This window comes from Guillardia theta (genome assembly GCF_000315625.1).
Source record: "Guillardia theta CCMP2712 unplaced genomic scaffold GUITHscaffold_155, whole genome shotgun sequence".
NCBI classification, from domain to species: domain Eukaryota; class Cryptophyceae; order Pyrenomonadales; family Geminigeraceae; genus Guillardia; species Guillardia theta.
In genome coordinates, this window is record NW_005434519.1 from 1,280 (window position 1) to 18,148 (window position 16,869).

At 48.0% G+C, this 16,869-nt stretch overlaps 3 protein-coding genes across 3 annotated transcripts in view; 2 read left to right on the forward strand and 1 right to left on the reverse strand.

Moving 5' to 3' along the window:
• The window catches only part of GUITHDRAFT_119698 (hypothetical protein), a gene marked incomplete at both ends in the record, with an annotated part of 1,408 nt that extends 1,116 nt beyond the window's left edge, over positions 1–292 (reverse strand). The window contains 2 exons of the mRNA XM_005821015.1: positions 90–191; positions 233–292. Coding sequence (XP_005821072.1) covers positions 90–191; positions 233–292 — 162 coding nt within the window. The remainder of the gene's footprint in view (positions 1–89; positions 192–232) is intronic.
• Positions 293–2,016: 1,724 nt separating this feature from the next.
• GUITHDRAFT_166297 (hypothetical protein) lies at positions 2,017–3,452 on the forward strand (the record flags this gene model as incomplete). Its single annotated transcript, XM_005821016.1, has 11 exons — positions 2,017–2,055; positions 2,081–2,131; positions 2,187–2,258; positions 2,376–2,501; positions 2,558–2,644; positions 2,702–2,798; positions 2,848–2,913; positions 2,968–3,050; positions 3,096–3,245; positions 3,297–3,359; positions 3,411–3,452. 11 exons carry the CDS (start codon positions 2,017–2,019, stop codon positions 3,450–3,452), a joined length of 876 nt encoding a protein of 291 aa, XP_005821073.1.
• Positions 3,453–8,631: 5,179 nt separating this feature from the next.
• On the forward strand, positions 8,632–10,234 carry GUITHDRAFT_166298 (hypothetical protein; the record flags this gene model as incomplete). Its single annotated transcript, XM_005821017.1, has 11 exons — positions 8,632–8,641; positions 8,958–8,989; positions 9,037–9,084; positions 9,131–9,265; positions 9,312–9,386; positions 9,436–9,501; positions 9,548–9,697; positions 9,749–9,836; positions 9,885–9,972; positions 10,023–10,149; positions 10,196–10,234. 11 exons carry the CDS (start codon positions 8,632–8,634, stop codon positions 10,232–10,234), a joined length of 858 nt encoding a protein of 285 aa, XP_005821074.1.
• Positions 10,235–16,869: the final 6,635 nt, after the last annotated feature.

Genomic DNA, 16,869 nt, shown 5'->3' on the forward strand with positions numbered 1-16,869 from the left:
TCTGCGATAGCGTCGGGGGGGCATCCCTCCACAGCCTTGCAAGCCTGGGCTGTCCTGCTGTTCGGATTACGCTTCGCGAAGCTCTTCACCCTCTCGACGAGATCAGCTTCGAGGACAGAGGCATCCACAAGTCCGCTCTGCGTGTATTGGCATGATCTCCGATACAGCAGGTTGCGAACATTTTCATCATACTGAAGAACCATACTTAGAAAGCTATTTGAAGTATACAAACCTCTCGCTTGCAGCTTCCTTGGCGCCCTGGCAGCTTCCCGTACACCACGCGTGCAGCCATGGTGCCTGAAATAACCGGCCTAAACCCTAAACCCTAAACCCTAAACCCTAAACCCTAAACCCTATTATTATTATTATTATTTTTATTATTATTATTATTATGTGAGTTTATTAGAATGCTAGAATGTTGCTCGGCCTCGTTGTGGGCGTTTGCAATGATTTGATCCTAGTCTAAAGAGGCGCTCGAGCACTGGGAGTACACGGCCTACAATGCGAACCCTGCTTCTGAGGCGTCTTTCTACTCTCTACTTCTTCTGCACCCTAAACCCTAAACCCTAAGAATACTGTTCGAAATTCAAGCGTGCAAATGGAGTATTTTCTCCATGTTTGCTGTGATAGCAGCTTTCTTTCAGATACGAACTGGGTTCCAGTTGCCTAAATCGAGTTCCATGAGTCGAGCAATGAATATCCGAGTGAACAACTGGAGTTTCCTACATGAAATGCCTGGGCAAACCTCAGTTCCAACATTCCTGCACTCGTATCAAAACCAACATTCGCGAGCCCATGAAAGCATCATATTCTCACCTCAATATGAATTATCCATGTGTAAACAAAGGCTTCCAAGTACCACATTCATTGACGGTTGAAGTGGGCATCCATAGTTCTCAATGTTGAACTTGTCATCGAAAAAATCCTTGCGATTGTCGAGGAGACGATATCGTCATGACACTGACGTTAGGTTCAACTCGTTTTTAGATGCTTACTTGATGAGCATGACAGGACTAGCGAGGACTACATAGCAAATTGTGAATTTCCTTCCACAGCACAAACTCGAAGATTCCTCCGGCACGGCAGCTCAAGCCGTCTCCAAACCAACTGTCTATTGGAGGGGTGTCCATGAAATACCAAAACAACCCAGACTTCACCGCTCCCCGTAAAATCTTCCCCAAACGCGCATCAAAATATGCAGAAAAAAGCAAATTTTGTGAATTTGCTGATTTCGATCGCACAAAAAACAATGAATATAGCTCTGATGATCCAGTTTTCACTATCTGAAGTTCGATTAAGTACCTATGATTCAATTCTAGTCCTTCATACAACCGTTTCACACTGCGCGACATGGCTGCAAGCACTTTCATAAATTGTTTGCAGCACATGCTTTTCGATAACAAAACGGCGATTTCGTCTTATCTCAGCAATGGATGGGTCTCTTCTTGTGCGGTTTTCATCAACGGAACGTGCCCGTCCTCCTCTTTCGTATGCCACCATTTTCGCGCCCTCTCCCTTTCGGAAGATGCTGTATGAGGGTCTTCAAATCAGGGCCCTTTTGGGGGATTTGGGCCCCTCAAGGGGCCCTGTGTCCCCGAAAGACTAAACCCTGTAAAACACTAAGCCGTTTTCAGGGTGTAACGGCTCAGTGGGTGAAGAGGCAGAATTTTGGGAATGATTGATATGGAGCAGACTGAGAAGACGAGTCACAACGCCTGGCAGTATTGATGATCAAAAGGAGCATGAGAGAGAAAGACTAGAATATACATTATGTGGTTGGCCCAGACGTGATTTGAAGCTTGAGCAATGCAAGAGAAATGGTCACAGTGAGAAGATTTTTGTGTTGAGTACGTCTTTGTTTCGGGCGCACTAAACGACAGGCTAGCTTTAGGCGAACAACACTGAAATTGAAAAAGACATATTTCATAGATCTGATCGTCATCTGTTGAAGTCAGGTATCTTACACTTTGCACAGATGAAAAGATTGACACAGATCGTCGTTGTTTTTTTAATTCTATGTCGGGCAACATTGGTGTGGCAAGAATATGTGTGAAGGTACAGAACTTAACGAACTGTTTAGGCGACAGAGGAAGCAAGCGAAGCAACTAGTGAATCTAATGAATCAACGGGGGTAAGACCTGTTGCAATGGAATACCCCTGTCCTTTGATGACGCATGTCTCTGCAGCAAGCTGAGCTACCTACCGCCCCTCCACCATTCAACCCCCGACAAGCGATAGCAAATGTTGTGGAGTATCAGGTAAGCGAACAGTACGATTGTCTGATAACTTCCAACCTTTGATATATCGTCTTTGCTTGGAAGCTCCATGCAATTTATGTCATTTCAAGCACAACGTTGAAATTTGTTTTGACATAGGAGGCGCATCCGGAATTTGCAGCAGGCATTGCTACATGGATTACCATTGGAATCATCTTGTTCATTCTTGGGCTGCTATTGTTCCTGTATAGCGAAATACAGGCTGTGTTAGTTGTACGAGACCAGGTAAAACAACAATATCCTATAACCGAAGTCTTTGTTCCTTTTACAAGTTTGGGCAGGATTTCAGAGCAAAGCTTGTCAGTCTTAACTATATGATGGAGGGAAAGAACATCGACGACTTGAACAAGGAGGAGAATGCAACAATGGTTCGTCATCAACGCAGTTGTTGTAGGAACTTGCTGACATGCAGATACTGTCTGCAGAGATTCAGGCCCTACTTGTCGATTCTTTCTATGCTTCTTATCTTCATCTCTCTCGCTTGCTTGTTTTACCCTCTTTGTGATATTCTGAATGTCGTTGGTATGATTATCATTGCTGTTGTGAACTTCAAATGCTTGATTGTACGCAGGTTTACCGTCGGCACCTTGCTTGCTGATCGTCTCGTTTGGCGCTTTGTTTGCTTCCATTTGCATAGGTGTGATCTGTCCAGATTTGAAAGTTCTTTTCGTTTCCTGACGATGATTGCCAGCCACATTCTTCATGTTCGTTGTGTGGTCGTGCACACGGACCTATGCCGCTCTCGTTTTCCTCCTCATATCAGTTTCTGGATCGGTCATTTCTCCTTGCTATTCTCCAACTGGGTTGACGACTTCGCAGTTCCTCCTTCCTACGGGGAACCCAATATTGCTGCTATTGTGGATGACAGTAACATTTGGAGGTGGAGCCGCATATTTCTGGTTTGTGCCAGATCACTATCAGAAAAATCCTTTGAAAGACTCTGCGAATGGAAAGCCATCATGGCTGCAGGTGAACGTGGAGGAACAAATCAATGTGACGAGTCTTACGCCTCAGTGGTAGGATATCGGAGACTTTAGCATCTCGACAGATGGCAACGAGATCGTGAATGCCATCCACGAGAAGGTTGCCTTCACAACCTTTTCATCTTCAAAGTTGAATTGATGTCTTTCCCAGATTGAGACGGAGGGTAAAAGGTTTAAGAAGGAAAAAGTATAATTCATAGCTCTAACATGCAATATATCATTATTGACCTGATTTCCGATCGCTCTTCCTTTCTAGTGCATGTATTTCCAGACGATAATGTCACACACTGCAGGAATAACAGATCACCCTGAGTTGACAATATACCCAGATTTCAGTCTACCATGACAGATTTTACTTCATGATAACTCCACATTTACAAGAACAGTACAAAGCTATTATTTCACAACTTGAAGCCCTTTTGCGGTTGACAAACAATTTTTGACTAAAATCAAAACAGCATTTTCAAATGTATCGCTCCTCGTTTACGCTGCAGATCGTGAATTGGTCAAGGAAATGCGTATCAAAGTCACAATACCACTGAGAAGTAGGATCGAATTGCAACAACAAGCGCCCTTTCAAAAATCAAAGTCAAAAAGCGGTCAGGTGAGTGTCTAGGACTTACCAACAAGATGCTGCCATAAATACGACATTAAAGACTGTGCGGACTGAATGACGCTGAAAGTACTCTGAAAGTATTTATGGTTATCATTCCAACACAAACAAAAAAAGTACCTGTAGCAGAGTTGTTCCTTACATGCTCTATGTGAGAAAGACCCAATGTACAAGCAATGAGAGGGAAACTGATAGATGCCGTTGAGTAACCAACATTTTAGCAGATGAGCCGCTCACCTTGTTCCAACACAAAGATAAAGCAAGCAATGAACGCATAGTTCCCGGATAGTCAACCCCCGCGCTCGGCTGGGAAAACATAGATCCGAGACATAAGGAACATTCTGAAGCCCATGCCATGTCGCCTTGCACAAGTATTAAAATTCATGTTTTGCATGGCTTCCACCTACCCGCCAAACATACCAGACCAATGTCATGTCATAGACTGCACTGATGGCATCGATGAAGAAAGTGTTCTGTGAGATTTTTGATGCTCGCATCGACATGAGCAAAGATAGAGGTAGATGTGATGTCATTCCCAAGAACTGAAAGCCAAAACCAAAGTGAGCAAATCTGCGTCAAGGAAAAAGAAGATGACCTGAAATATTAGTACACGTAACAAAACTGTACTTGGCATTATCAAAGAGATCGCGATACCAAGAAAATTCTGCAGCTTCGGGTCGAGGGTCAGAATGAATCATCTTTGATAACAACGGAACTTACATTGTTGAGAAGGGTATTGAAGAATGGTTTCACATTTTTGTTTGTTGCGTACGGATCTGCGTTTTGTACTTGTGACTGATCATCTGCTATTTCGTTTCTCCATATCATCGACTCTCGCTCCAATTGGGCAACAACTGTTTCGCTGCCATCTTTCATCAAGTCAAGATTGACTTTTTGTACAGCGTAGTAGATAAGTCGCTCAAATCCAAACGGAGCGGAAACGAGAAAAATACAAGAACCAATCGAAGCAGTTAAGAGGTAGGAAAATGCTAGTCGCTCAACGTGAAGTACACTGAGCTTTTGCAGAATATACAACAGGAGCCACATGAGAATCAGTACCAAGACAAGAGTCATCGTCGTCTCGCGTAACCGCGAAAGAAAGCTCCTACCTCTTGAGCCTCCAAATCCCTCACTTTCAATGTACAGGAACGAAAACGGTATAATGAGGTAATGACAGATATTCGAGAGAGAAAACAAAAGCTCCCAGAGAACTCCCACGTTTGTTGACCCCAATCCTCCATACATGTCTTCACCAGAAACATATTTCCTCAAAAGCGCATCGAAGATTGTAAGAGGAACCAAAAGTACCGAGCCTAAGGATACACAAACGGTAAATGTACACAAAGCAAAAGGAAGTGTCTCATCGTCTTGTGAAGATTCATCCCAATCCAAGTCATCAGGTTGCCTCTTTGCTGCAGCGTTTCTCTGCAAAACCTTCTTGTTCTGATTTGCACGCTGGTATCTTTTTAATCTCGTATGAGCCACTGCATAGAGAGCGAAGAAATACAAAACATACAGCATGTAGTCCTTGAGAATAGTATAGAATGTGTGAGTGTCTGCATTGTAAGACACAGCATCTGAATAATCCAACAGGCGCGATGCACAGACTTCATCGAATGGGCCACATTGTCCAGATGCCAAAGGATCATCCTCAGGAACCTTTATTTGATCATGTTTGCGGAAAAGACCAAACCAGATCTTTGCGAAATTCAGTCCTTCTTTTGGATTCATGGCTGTGTTTTGCGATTCTTCCTGAGGTTTTCTGCTTGAAATAGAATTGCGATGCGAGGATTTTGAGGTTTGGAATTCTTGAAAGAAACGAAGAGAGATTTGCGTGACAACGGCGACGATTGACATGAACAAGAAGTACCAAGCCATCCATGGATCATCGAGGAAATCTTTTAAAGTGCTAAGAAAAGGCTTCTTACCCTGCGCTTTTTTTTCTGATTCATGTGTTCCCATCGATCTCTCTGTATCAACAGAATCAGCGTCAACTGTTTGCATTTCTTGATCTTGCTCTTTTGGACTTTTAGAAAAAAATCAGTCCAGGACCTGTTTGGGACTTCAGGTTTTTGCTTTCTCCGACCTCAGCGTATCAAGCTGCTTTCCCATCTAAACGTTTCTCCTGTGCAGGTCATTCTTTTCTGATCTCGCCCAAGAGCGCATGATCTGTTTTTCTATGACTCTCTTTCGGGTCTTACTCGAGATGCGGCACTGGATTTTGTTGAGACGTTCGATGCGACGGAAATGAGTGAGAGAAAGGGTCGTCAGTAGAACTTGGTAAGAATAGGTCAGGGACAGCTGAGGATGTCTTGTTGAGCGCTTGAGACGAGGGAGGTAGAGGGCGGAGCAGAGGAGCAGCGAGATTGAGAGATAGTCTGGGAGGCGAGAAACAGGATTGTGGGAGGGGAGGGGCAGCTGTGCTCGTCCGATCACCGAGGCAGTAAAATATTTAGATCAGTCGCATATAAGTGACAAGATGCTGCCTTCACTAGCGAGGAAGCCAGTCAGGCACTGCCGGAGTCACTCGGACCGTCCGATACGGTCGGTCGGACGTACTAGTGACTGGGCTGTGGCCGCCCGGGCCGGGCAGGCCATGCGTGACTCGTGCCTCGGATGCCGGGCGCCGGCGACCCGCCGGCTGAGTCCGACCGGGCCGGCGCGGCCCGTCACTCAGGCTCCCGGAGGCCGCTCTGGCCCTCCGACGTCGGAAGGCTTGAAGAGTGACAGTGTCAGTCCGAGGGCCGCCCGCCATCTTGCCCTGCGCCTTGCCAAGTCGTTTCATTTACTAGTTACCATCCGATCCGAGCCATGGTTAAGAATACGAGTGACTCAAAGGCATCGCCCATCCACCTGCCGCAAATAAAATAAATTGATCACTGAGTCAACCATGAATGAACAAAGCAAGTTTGCCTTTGGCATATGGAAGATTGTTGAAGAGGTATGAAGCCGCAGTGCTGGTGTTTTGTGCAAAAAACATTGGACTCCAGATATTCCTTTCAAATTCTTGCAGCTGGCTTGTTGCAAATCCTCTGATCTGCAACGTTTTTCAATCTTCGAAGTGTAGGAATTGAAAGCTTACTCTGCACAAGATATTTTATCATTGGCATGCCAACAATTCAAGAACTTAAAATATACCGATCGCAGGCTTCACCGGCAGAGACTTGTTTGACCTGACAGATTGTGGGTACGGTCACGCGCATCGATGAAATCGAAACGCTCATTACATTCGGGATGGCTGTTTCGCATAACTCCGAATCGTAGTTGTAGTCTTTGCAATAAATCTTTTTGAATTGATCAGTCATCAACGATAGGCAGACATAACTTTGCATGGACGCAGCATAGAGCTCCTTTCTCACAATTGATTGCTTCTTTGTGTTTAGTTTGATGTGATGACTCGCCTTGTGCTTGAAGCAGAACTCACTGGTAACTATCATGTCAATTCACTTAAAATTCATTGGTGTTGCTCTCATTCTCACCGTTTTCTTGTAGTTGGATCACCATATACAGGATGTGTTTCGCAACCTGCATGGCTGCACCATAAAGTCAGCGATGTCGCTAGATTTGCCGCAGTGGACTCATGCACCAGCAGCGCATTCTTGTGATGGGTACATCATCTGGCCCTCTTTGTGAGAAGTCAGAGAGTTGAGATACGATTTGAAAAAGCTGTAGTGCAATCACCTGTGCCTCGCACACCACCTTGGTTTTGAGTCTGCTACAGTTCCAAAACATGCACGTTTCCTACAAGTATCGCTTATGACATGTGCAGGCCGAGAATGTTTCGAATTCAACACACATGCAGTCAAGATATCCACAGATCTGTCTGTGTCGGACATCGATATGCTTTGTCTTGCTATGATGAGTCATTTCGACGACATCGGGCAGGTCAACCACACACCGGTGTTGTCCACAACGTTTTCCAGTCCTCTCACCTTTGAAGGCGAATGAGGCCTGTAAGTGATAATGAAACAAGAAAGTCAGGTAGAAAACATTTCGAACCTGACGTCCACAACCTTCAACTTCACACATCCAGGATCTTGAATTCAACTCGCTTTTCGAGTGAGAACTGTCCTTTACTACTTGCAAATTGTTTTGATTTCGAAACAGCCCATGTACCGAATCTGTTCCACAACTCAAACCTTCAAATACGCAAAGATTATAAGCCAGTGAGGTACCTTCATTCACTGATACTTCCATCTCCATGAAATGATTAACTTTGTTTGGATCCAAGGTAAAGTTGTTATGCTCCGTGGTTTCACTAGGCGTACGAGAGAAATTCGAGGCAAAACCAGAAGCAGTTCGAGAAAAGTTAAGATTGCATTGAATTATTGTGGGCATAAGCAGCAATATGAGTCGGCACAGTGTACTGTAACCTGTTATACCGTTCATGGCAGAATTAATCGCGAACACATCGCCGTTGGTGTCGACTGCGTAGTCATCATGTTTAAGAGATCAGGAAGGCTATTGGCAGTATTGATGAAAGCAAGTTGTTATGTAGATATGTGCGAGAAAGAAATCAAGCTATATGCTACAGAGAGATCATTTTTCTGTTGCTTCTAACTGCGAACTGCTCGGGCACAAGCGCATTCATTTTGGTAGTAACCGCAGTTGCTGGGTGTTCACATTTCCTGCAAAACTTTCATTTTCAAGAGTAAAGAGCTTTTCCCGGTATTTCAATTCATTGAGGCGGATTTTGCAAAAGTGGATGAGTAAAATACTGAGGCCTCGGTGACGCTATTTTGGGAGCGCCAGGCAGGCCATGCCGCTGGGTGAGTAGTGAGAGGACAAGAGAGGGGAAAGATACGCAGAGACCTGAATCAGCTTGTACCTGATAATGTGTTACTCATGCCTCTTTGATTGCCCATGTGTCTGGTTTGCCTTCCTCGCTGCTCATTGACGGGCTCTTCCTGCTTTGTTAGCTGACGACAATGTTGATGTGTCTTGATGTGAAATCTCAGCACATATGAAATGAAAAATGTGCGTTTAAAGTGGTGAACGTATTTATTCTTTATTTTTATCTCGATACTTCGTGTTTCTGCTCTCGATTGAATTGGAGACGATTTTCTTGCATGACAATTTATGCAGCAAGGATGATGGCGCGCTCCGAGACATTTCAGGTATTGCCTTGATATTCAAAGCCGGATTCTTTGCTGAAACTATGCAGGAGCGTGCCAGCACAAGCCCTGGGCTGCAGGCCTTTTTGGATAAGAAGGTATTGCTTATCCAACAAGAATCGCCCTGTTAATGAAAGACTGTAGGGAGACGAGCATTGCTTCAGTTGTTTGTACCTCATAGCTGGGATCGTTTGCCTCTATGCCGCAATTTATCATGGATCAGACTTTTGCATGGATCTTGCTCAAACTAAATTAGAAACATCGCTCAACCAAATAACGGTTAGTGGAATATTTGGTACCTTTTCGATTCTCAAGCACATTGCAGCTCTCTTCCATTGGATCAGGCAATTCCAAAATCCAAAAAGGCGCGAGTGTCCTTAAGACACAGTCTGTGAAGAAGGTTTTGAAGATCGATTTCTTCCTTGATAAAACAATTGATTCCCATTCAGAAACAGACTCTCCTCGATTTTTTTGACAAAGACATGAAATTTGCTTCCCCGATGTTAGCGCAAGCGGTGATTTACTTCTCAAAACTTTCTTACTTAAATGACACTTCTCCAGAATGAAACGGGATCAGGAAATAATAGCACCAGTGCCGGCACATTTGAGAATGACTATGCAGAGCAAGCCTTCGCTGGTCGTCATGGATGGGTTGTGACCTGGCTGTTGGTAGAGGGATCAACAGCCCTGGGACTACCACTTGTGTCAATTGTACATATTAGTGCACGTTGATTATCCCTGTAGTGACTGTGATGATAACAGATTATGTTGATTCTACGGCTACATGAAAATTCGTTGGTCAGTTGCATCTTGTACGTGGTTGCTGTCTTTCAGGCGATCTGGCTTATAAGTGAGTGTCTTGAAAGTACGTGTGACTCTTGTTGACTGTTTCGTTCAGTCGGATGTCTCTGGGTCTTTGGGGGCTTCGTTCCAGAATCTTGTATTGATGGTCGCGTTGGGGACAACTTTGCGTATAACACCATGTGGTGAGTGATGAAGTGCATGTAAAAGAAATCAGCTTATCGGAATGGAACAGGTGGGTATGTGCTATTTGGCTGGGAAGCATGATCACAATTAGTATGGTGATCTGCTGCATCCTATGCTTCTTCATGGGGTTATCTTCGAGCGCAAGATCGGGCACAAGCAAGCCCCAGTACGAGCAGGTAATTGTGGTGAGGACCCAGCAGAAAAGGACTTAATATGGAGCAGGTGAACTCTGAGCCTTCCAAAGCGAACAATCCAGCCTAGCATCATCATGTCTAAAAACTTTCCCTTATCCTTCAACAGAAACATTTTTTCCCATTTCGTCAGGGGTTTCCACTCGTTGTCTTCACGCTCATGGCTGATTAACCTTCATTCATGATACATTTCAGTTACAAATCACCCAGAGGAGACGTTGGCTCGAGCCCATCAGACCGTCCAAGTCCCTCCATCTTTTTCCTTAAACGTGAATACTGCACCTGAGGTGGGTCAATGCCCTATTAAACTCAATGGAGCTACCTTAGCGTTGAGGAAAGACTGCTCGATTTTCTCAGGATCATCATTGGCGATGTCTTCTTGGATATCAAATCTGCTTCTTCCCTATTGCACCGACACTCAGTACGAAAGATCATTATGGCTAAAGCTTAACCTTGCGGAGTTTCTCAACTTCCTTCTCAAGTCTTTGTACGTTGAGTTGCTGACGTTCCAGTTCGAAACTTGTTGTCTTCTTCAGTTTCAGCAATTCTGTCTCACCCTTGATAAGTTGAGAAATTTGCTCCTTGTTTGATTTTTCTCGTTTCTCGGAAGCTTCAAGCAGCATTCGAAGGCGTTCAAGAGATCGCTCATTCTTCTCGAGTGATGCCAAAGCATTAGCACGCTCAGCAATCAATGTGACCAGCTTCTTGTTTAGTTCAGTGTTCCTCTCCTCCAGCCGGGAAACATTTTCTCTAAGCTCTTGGATGTGTCGTTGACTTTGGGTTGCCATTTCCTTGGAAGCCTCCCGCCACTTCGATTGCAACTTGTCGTGGGCGTCCAGAAGCGAAGCTAGCTCGGCTTTGGAAGCTTCCTCCGATTCCTCTGCTAATCGCACTCTCTCCTCCAGTTGTAGCAAACCTTGCTGACTCTTCTCCTTCAGCATCGCTATGCGCGCTTCAAAGTCCGCCTCTTGCTGTTTTCTGGCTTCCTCGCCATCCTTTTCTTTTTGCTCTGTTGCTTTTAGTTGTGCCTGCAAAGTAGCACAGTTGTCCCTCAGATCGTTCATTTCACTGAGCAAAACTTTAACTTTCCTCTCAAGCTGTTCAATCTGAGCTGATGACTGTTGCTGCGCCTGATCCCACAGAGCCTGTTTGCGGCGAGCCGAGAGTTCAATTGCTTTCATGCCATGATTTGCATCATCTCTCTGCAATGCCAGGTCTTTGCATTGCCGTTGTAATTCTTCAATCTCTTTTTGCATTCGAGAAATGCAACCTCCCGGACCATTTTGTAGCAATTTATCAATTTCAGCTTCAGCTGACATTCTCTCACGCAGCAGCCTCTCATTCTCATTTTGCAATTCAGCAACTTTAGCATCCAGCTCCCGGATCTGCTGCTGCAAATTTGCTTTTTGAGATCTGTATTTAGAACGAATGCTGCTGACAGTTTCTTCACTCCTCTGCTGCGCCTCCACAAGGACTTCTTGCAGCTTGTCAGAGAGCCTTGCGATTTCTCTACGAGCCTGTTGCTCCAATGCTTGAGCTTGATCTGCAGCAATCTGATGCTCATCTGCAACTTCTTCAAACCTTCGGCATTGACCCTTCAGAGTGTCTTCACGCGATCGACTTTCAAAGAGCTGCTGTTCGACATTCTTCAACATTTTCTCTGTGTCATCAAGATTTCGGCGGAGCATGGAGGAATTTTCGACTTCCTCGTCTCTTTTGGCCTTGATGTTCTCCAGTTCATGTTGCAGGTGCGTCACTTTTTGCACCAATGTTGATTCTGACTTCTTTATATCCGAAATTTCATTCTCATGTTTGGTTTTCTCATTTTGAAGTTGGCGCAGAAGATCATCATATCGTGACTTCAGATCTGTTGCTCTTACGACATGTCCTCGAATTTCATCTCGACAGCTTTGTACTTGATCCTGCAACACTTTGCATTCCCTTGAGCTGACTTCAAGCTCCATCCGCAGCCGCTGGCTCTCGTTGTTTCTTCGACCGGAATCTGAGTAAAACACGGAGGCACCAGCTTCTGATTCTTTCAATTCCATCTCAGAGACCTTTCTGCGGAGAGAAACGATCGTGTCTTGCAGCTCCTTAACCTGTTGCAAGTTGCCAGCAACCTGCCCGTTAAGTTTCGATACTTCTTTCCGCAGCACCTCGTTTTCCTCTGAGAGGATATCATTCTCACTAACAAGAAGCTCGTTTCTCTGTTCAAGCTCGACGGTCTTGGTAGTATTTGACTGGCTCTCTCCTTGGTCTGGTGCTGTTGCTGCTAAGTGGGTCAGTTGTTTCACCTCTGCAGCATATCGTTCATTCTCTGCCGTAACGCTCTTGATCTTTAGCTGAAGGCTGTTCAACTGTGCTGCAAGACTCTCCCGAGAGATTTCAAGCTCAGAAATCCTCCTGTCATAAGCTTCGAATAGCGGGGACAAGACCGAAGAGTCTGAAAACCAGGGAGGCACTTGTTCTGCTACTTCCTCTGTCACCGATTCTGGAGGAGGGACATGCGATCCCAGCCAGTCTTCCAGTTGTTTTTCTAGTCTGATGATGTACGCCTTCAAAAATTCATTCTGCTTCAACAGAGGAGCTGCCTGAACGTTTCTGGCTTCACGCGATGCTTCCATCTCTCCGAGGTTCGCTACAGGCCCCTCACGCCTGGCACATTCGCATCCCCATTGTTCTTGCGTACCACTGATAGCCTAGCGCTTCCTTCACAACAAACACTCACACCTCTCACTTGCTCGTAGCGTCAGTCCTTCTCCCGCGGCCTTCACCTCCTCCCCGCTACCATGTTGTGCTTCAAATGTTGTCACCCCACCGCAAGTTTTTAAAAAACAAGTTTCGGAGTTCCGAGTGCGTGCCGAGCGCCGCGCGCGGGCCGGCCGGGGGCCCGGCCGCGGCGGCCGGCCGGGCCGGGGCCCCGGTCGGCAACTCAGTTGGCAACTCAGCAACTTCCGAAGGCTCCGCCGCAAGGCCGCCGGTCGGAACCGGACGGTGATCGCCGGGACCGTCGGACCCCGGCGGCCGCGACTCGAAGCTCAGATCGGCCCGGACTCCGGGGATAACGGTCACTGTCGACTTAACTTGCCGCTTGGCAACTTCGGAGTTGCCAAGGCAAGTCACCAAGTTACTATCAACTTCGGAGCGGCCAAGGCACTGCCAGGCTGAGTTCGGAGTTGCCAAGCGGCTTCCGACCGCACCGTCCGTCGGGGGCCGGGCCGCCCGGCCGGCGGATCCGCCGGACTATGCCAGAGTATCATAATCGGATGCGGCGCGGCGAGAGCCCGCCCCGGGAGCCGCCGGCCGGGCCCGGGGCCGGGCCTGCCGGGCAGCCCGGCGCCTGGGCTGTCCGAGTCGACGGTGGGATGCTACTATGGTGCCACAGACTGACTCCGGGGGGCGCCGCGGGACGCCGGTCACCCGGTTCAAACGGTTCGCCGGGCCCGGCGCCGGGCCTGAGCCTCCGCTCAGGCCGGCGACTGCGGCACAATGATCATCGGATCCCCGGCACTGCCATCGAAGTCACGAGTCACGGGTGACTGATTCGCCGGGAACTCAGTCGGAACTTCGGAACCTTGCCGCGGCTGGGAGGGGGAGGAGGAGCTGGCCGCGCCACCCCGAAGCCTGCCGGAAGCCCGGCCGGCCGGCCCGGAGGCTGGCCGCGCACAGTGTCACGCAACCGTACCGGGTTCGACTCTGCCCTCGTACTGCTTTTTTTTACTTACTTTACTCAAAGTTAAGTTAAAAATCAGTACGAGGACAATCTGGCGACCGTTCCAGCACCTGCGACACATTCTCAGACTGCATGATGATCACAAACAGCGATACATTAACCTCATATTGAAGCCGATCGCGCTGGGAATCCCTTCGGGCGCTTTCCTCGAGGAATACACCAGAGGGGGGCGATTCATTCCTGCTGCCAAGTCAGTGGAAAAGAGCGGAATCCGACCTATTGTGATAGGGGACCTGGAGCGAAGGATTGTGTCTAGCATCTTCTGTCGTTTCTACCGAAAATCTTTAGAGAGCCACTTCACCCTCAGTCACTCTCGGGTCCTGCAATTTTGCGTGGGTCTGGAGGAAGGTTGCCTCAAATTCTGCAAGACCATCGAATGCCTGTTAGGACCCCATTCTTTTGCCAACCCATTCCCAGACCAGGGCGAAGGTGAGTCTGATAATTTTGATCCCACGGTAATCATCATGATCGACGCAAGAAATGCCTTCAATGAGATCTCTCGCCAACGGCTATTTGACATCCTCCTTGCTCCCGAGCATCGTTGTGAAAACTTTTCCCAAGGTGTCCTTCCGTATGTTCATCAATATTATGGCCAGGCAGGTAAGTTATTTCTGAAACATCAGCGAGAGACTCGGGCTTTTTCGGCCACCACGGGAGTTTCTCAGGGGGACCCCTTGGCGATGGCTCTCTTTGCGCACACCACCTTCCCTTCCCTGGTCAAAGTCGCAGAGACCTTTCCCGACTGTGTCTTCCCGGCCTATGCGGATAACATGGCTGTTATTGGAAAGCTCTCAGTTGCCGCACAGGCCACTGCATCGCTGGTTGATACTTTAAAACAAGAGCTCGGATTGGAGATTCAACCCAGAGATTCGCAGATATTCTCCTCGTCCTGGTGCGAACTTCAATCTAGTCAGCAACAAGCCATCCAAGAGCATATTTGCAGCAGGTACCCGGGCTTGCAGCAGTTTGCCTTCCGCGGCCAGGGGATCATCCTTGGAGGTATCCCGATAGGATCTCAGTCCTTCCAGCAAGAGTTTATCACTGCCAAGGTGAATGCCCTCAATGCTGAATTGACCCAGTTGGAACAATTTCCCATTGCGTTGGGTCTCAAGCAGCTCTTGAAAACGACCCACGTTCCCACCCTCCAATACTTTTTGCGTGGAATTTCCCCGGCCTTGACAGCTGCCCAGTGCAAGTGCTTTGACGTCGCGAATCTCCGTCTCCTGGCGAAGGTGTTTCAGTGGCCACAGAACCAGGCACAGGAGGGTTTATCTGACCTGCAACCTGCCCCTGACACCCCTCCATCTGACCTTCACTTTGCCTATTTCAAACGTCAGTTGCCTTATAGTGCTGGAGGAGATGGGTTCACCCCGCAGGAGGGCGTGGCCCACACCGCATTCTGGTCGGCGACTGCCAAGTTTCTCAAATGGGCGGGTGAAATTGCCATCTTCCAGCATTGGATGTTACTTACACCGCCACTTTTCCACCGGATCAATTCTGACACTGAGCTTCGAATCCGCCAACCGCAGCAAGCGGACGCTGGGGATGTTGTCCCCATGCTGGCTGCCTTCTTGGACACTCACAGGCACTTGATGGAGCAGGGCATCTCGGCGTACACCTCCTTGGCGGAGCTTCCTCAGGCGTGCGACAATGGCTGGATCCCCTCGCCGGAATTATTTGGGACGTCGGGCAGTGCGCTTTTCATCCCCGCCCAGCGGGAGCTCACGGCTCAGTTCCTCTCGGAGTTTCCTCGGTTCCGCAGTATTCGGGCTCACCTTTCTGAGCGCCAGAGATCTTTGTTGGCACACCACTCCAGCTTCTCTACTCCCCTTCGAGTACCAGGCCACCCGGTTGATGAACTTCTGTCTCAGTTTACCCCTCAGCGCACGATTTGGCACTCGATCATGGAAAGTACAAACCTTGGGATCTTTGAGCAGCAGCCCATCAGCTTGGTGGCTGCCGCTGACAAGTTTCTTCATGGATTGCCGGTTGACCTCCCGCCGCACTGCGATAGATGCCATCATCTTCTTCGTCATCCTGGGGGGACCACACACATGGCAACCTGCAGGCACCGCAGCCAGTTATGGACTGATGCGCATGAGAAGTGCAATGCCGTCCTCAGTACCCTCATCAAAGATTCCGGAGTGAGATGCCGTGTCCACGTGCAGGGCGTACCCGGCACCAGGCAGAACGTTTCCCAACATGGCCCTGAAGATCATCATGTAGGGGACTTTGAACTTCCACAACTGATGGCTACTGGAGGCGGATGGCATGGGTTAATCCTGGACTTCAGCATGTCACATGTTTTTGACAATGATGGAATACCGGACCTCGCTCGGAGCAAACTGCAAGCGGCAGCACAGCGGAAGATCCGAGGGCATCCTAATGCATATGCTCAGCACGTCCCGCCAAAGGCCTTTCTTCCCATCATCGCCAGCACTGATGGCCTCTTGCAGGACGATGCGTTGCGCTTTCTGTGGTGGCTGGCGGATCGCTCGGCGAACAAGGAAACGGCAGCGCTGGATGGTCTCTCGGCCTCGCAAGACGTCTCAGGTGATCCGACTTGCAAACGCATCCGGTCCAGGATCTTTCGTCAGCTCAAGGCCTCCCTGTCCTCAGCGCTGCCATCATCGCGGGTGCATCCCGGTATGCGTCTCATTCCTTCGGCGGCGGCCACCGCGACATCGCTGGCATGGCGGCGCGGGGGGATTGTCCAGCGCGCAGTTAAGTGAAGGTATCAGTTAAGTTTGGGGGACAGCAGTTGGCAGGATTGGGGTTGGTTCTCGCTGTCTTTTCTCTTCTCGCCGTTTGGCCTGTGCGACAGTGTCAGGGTCAAGCCGGATAATCTTAGCTTCCTCGCAACTTGATGCAAGTCAGGGTAACCTTGTAGCAGGTCTAACGTAAACTGTAGCGCACTCTTCCATTTATCAATCGTCTGGCGATTGGGGTGTTTGATGGTTGTAATGGAAGGA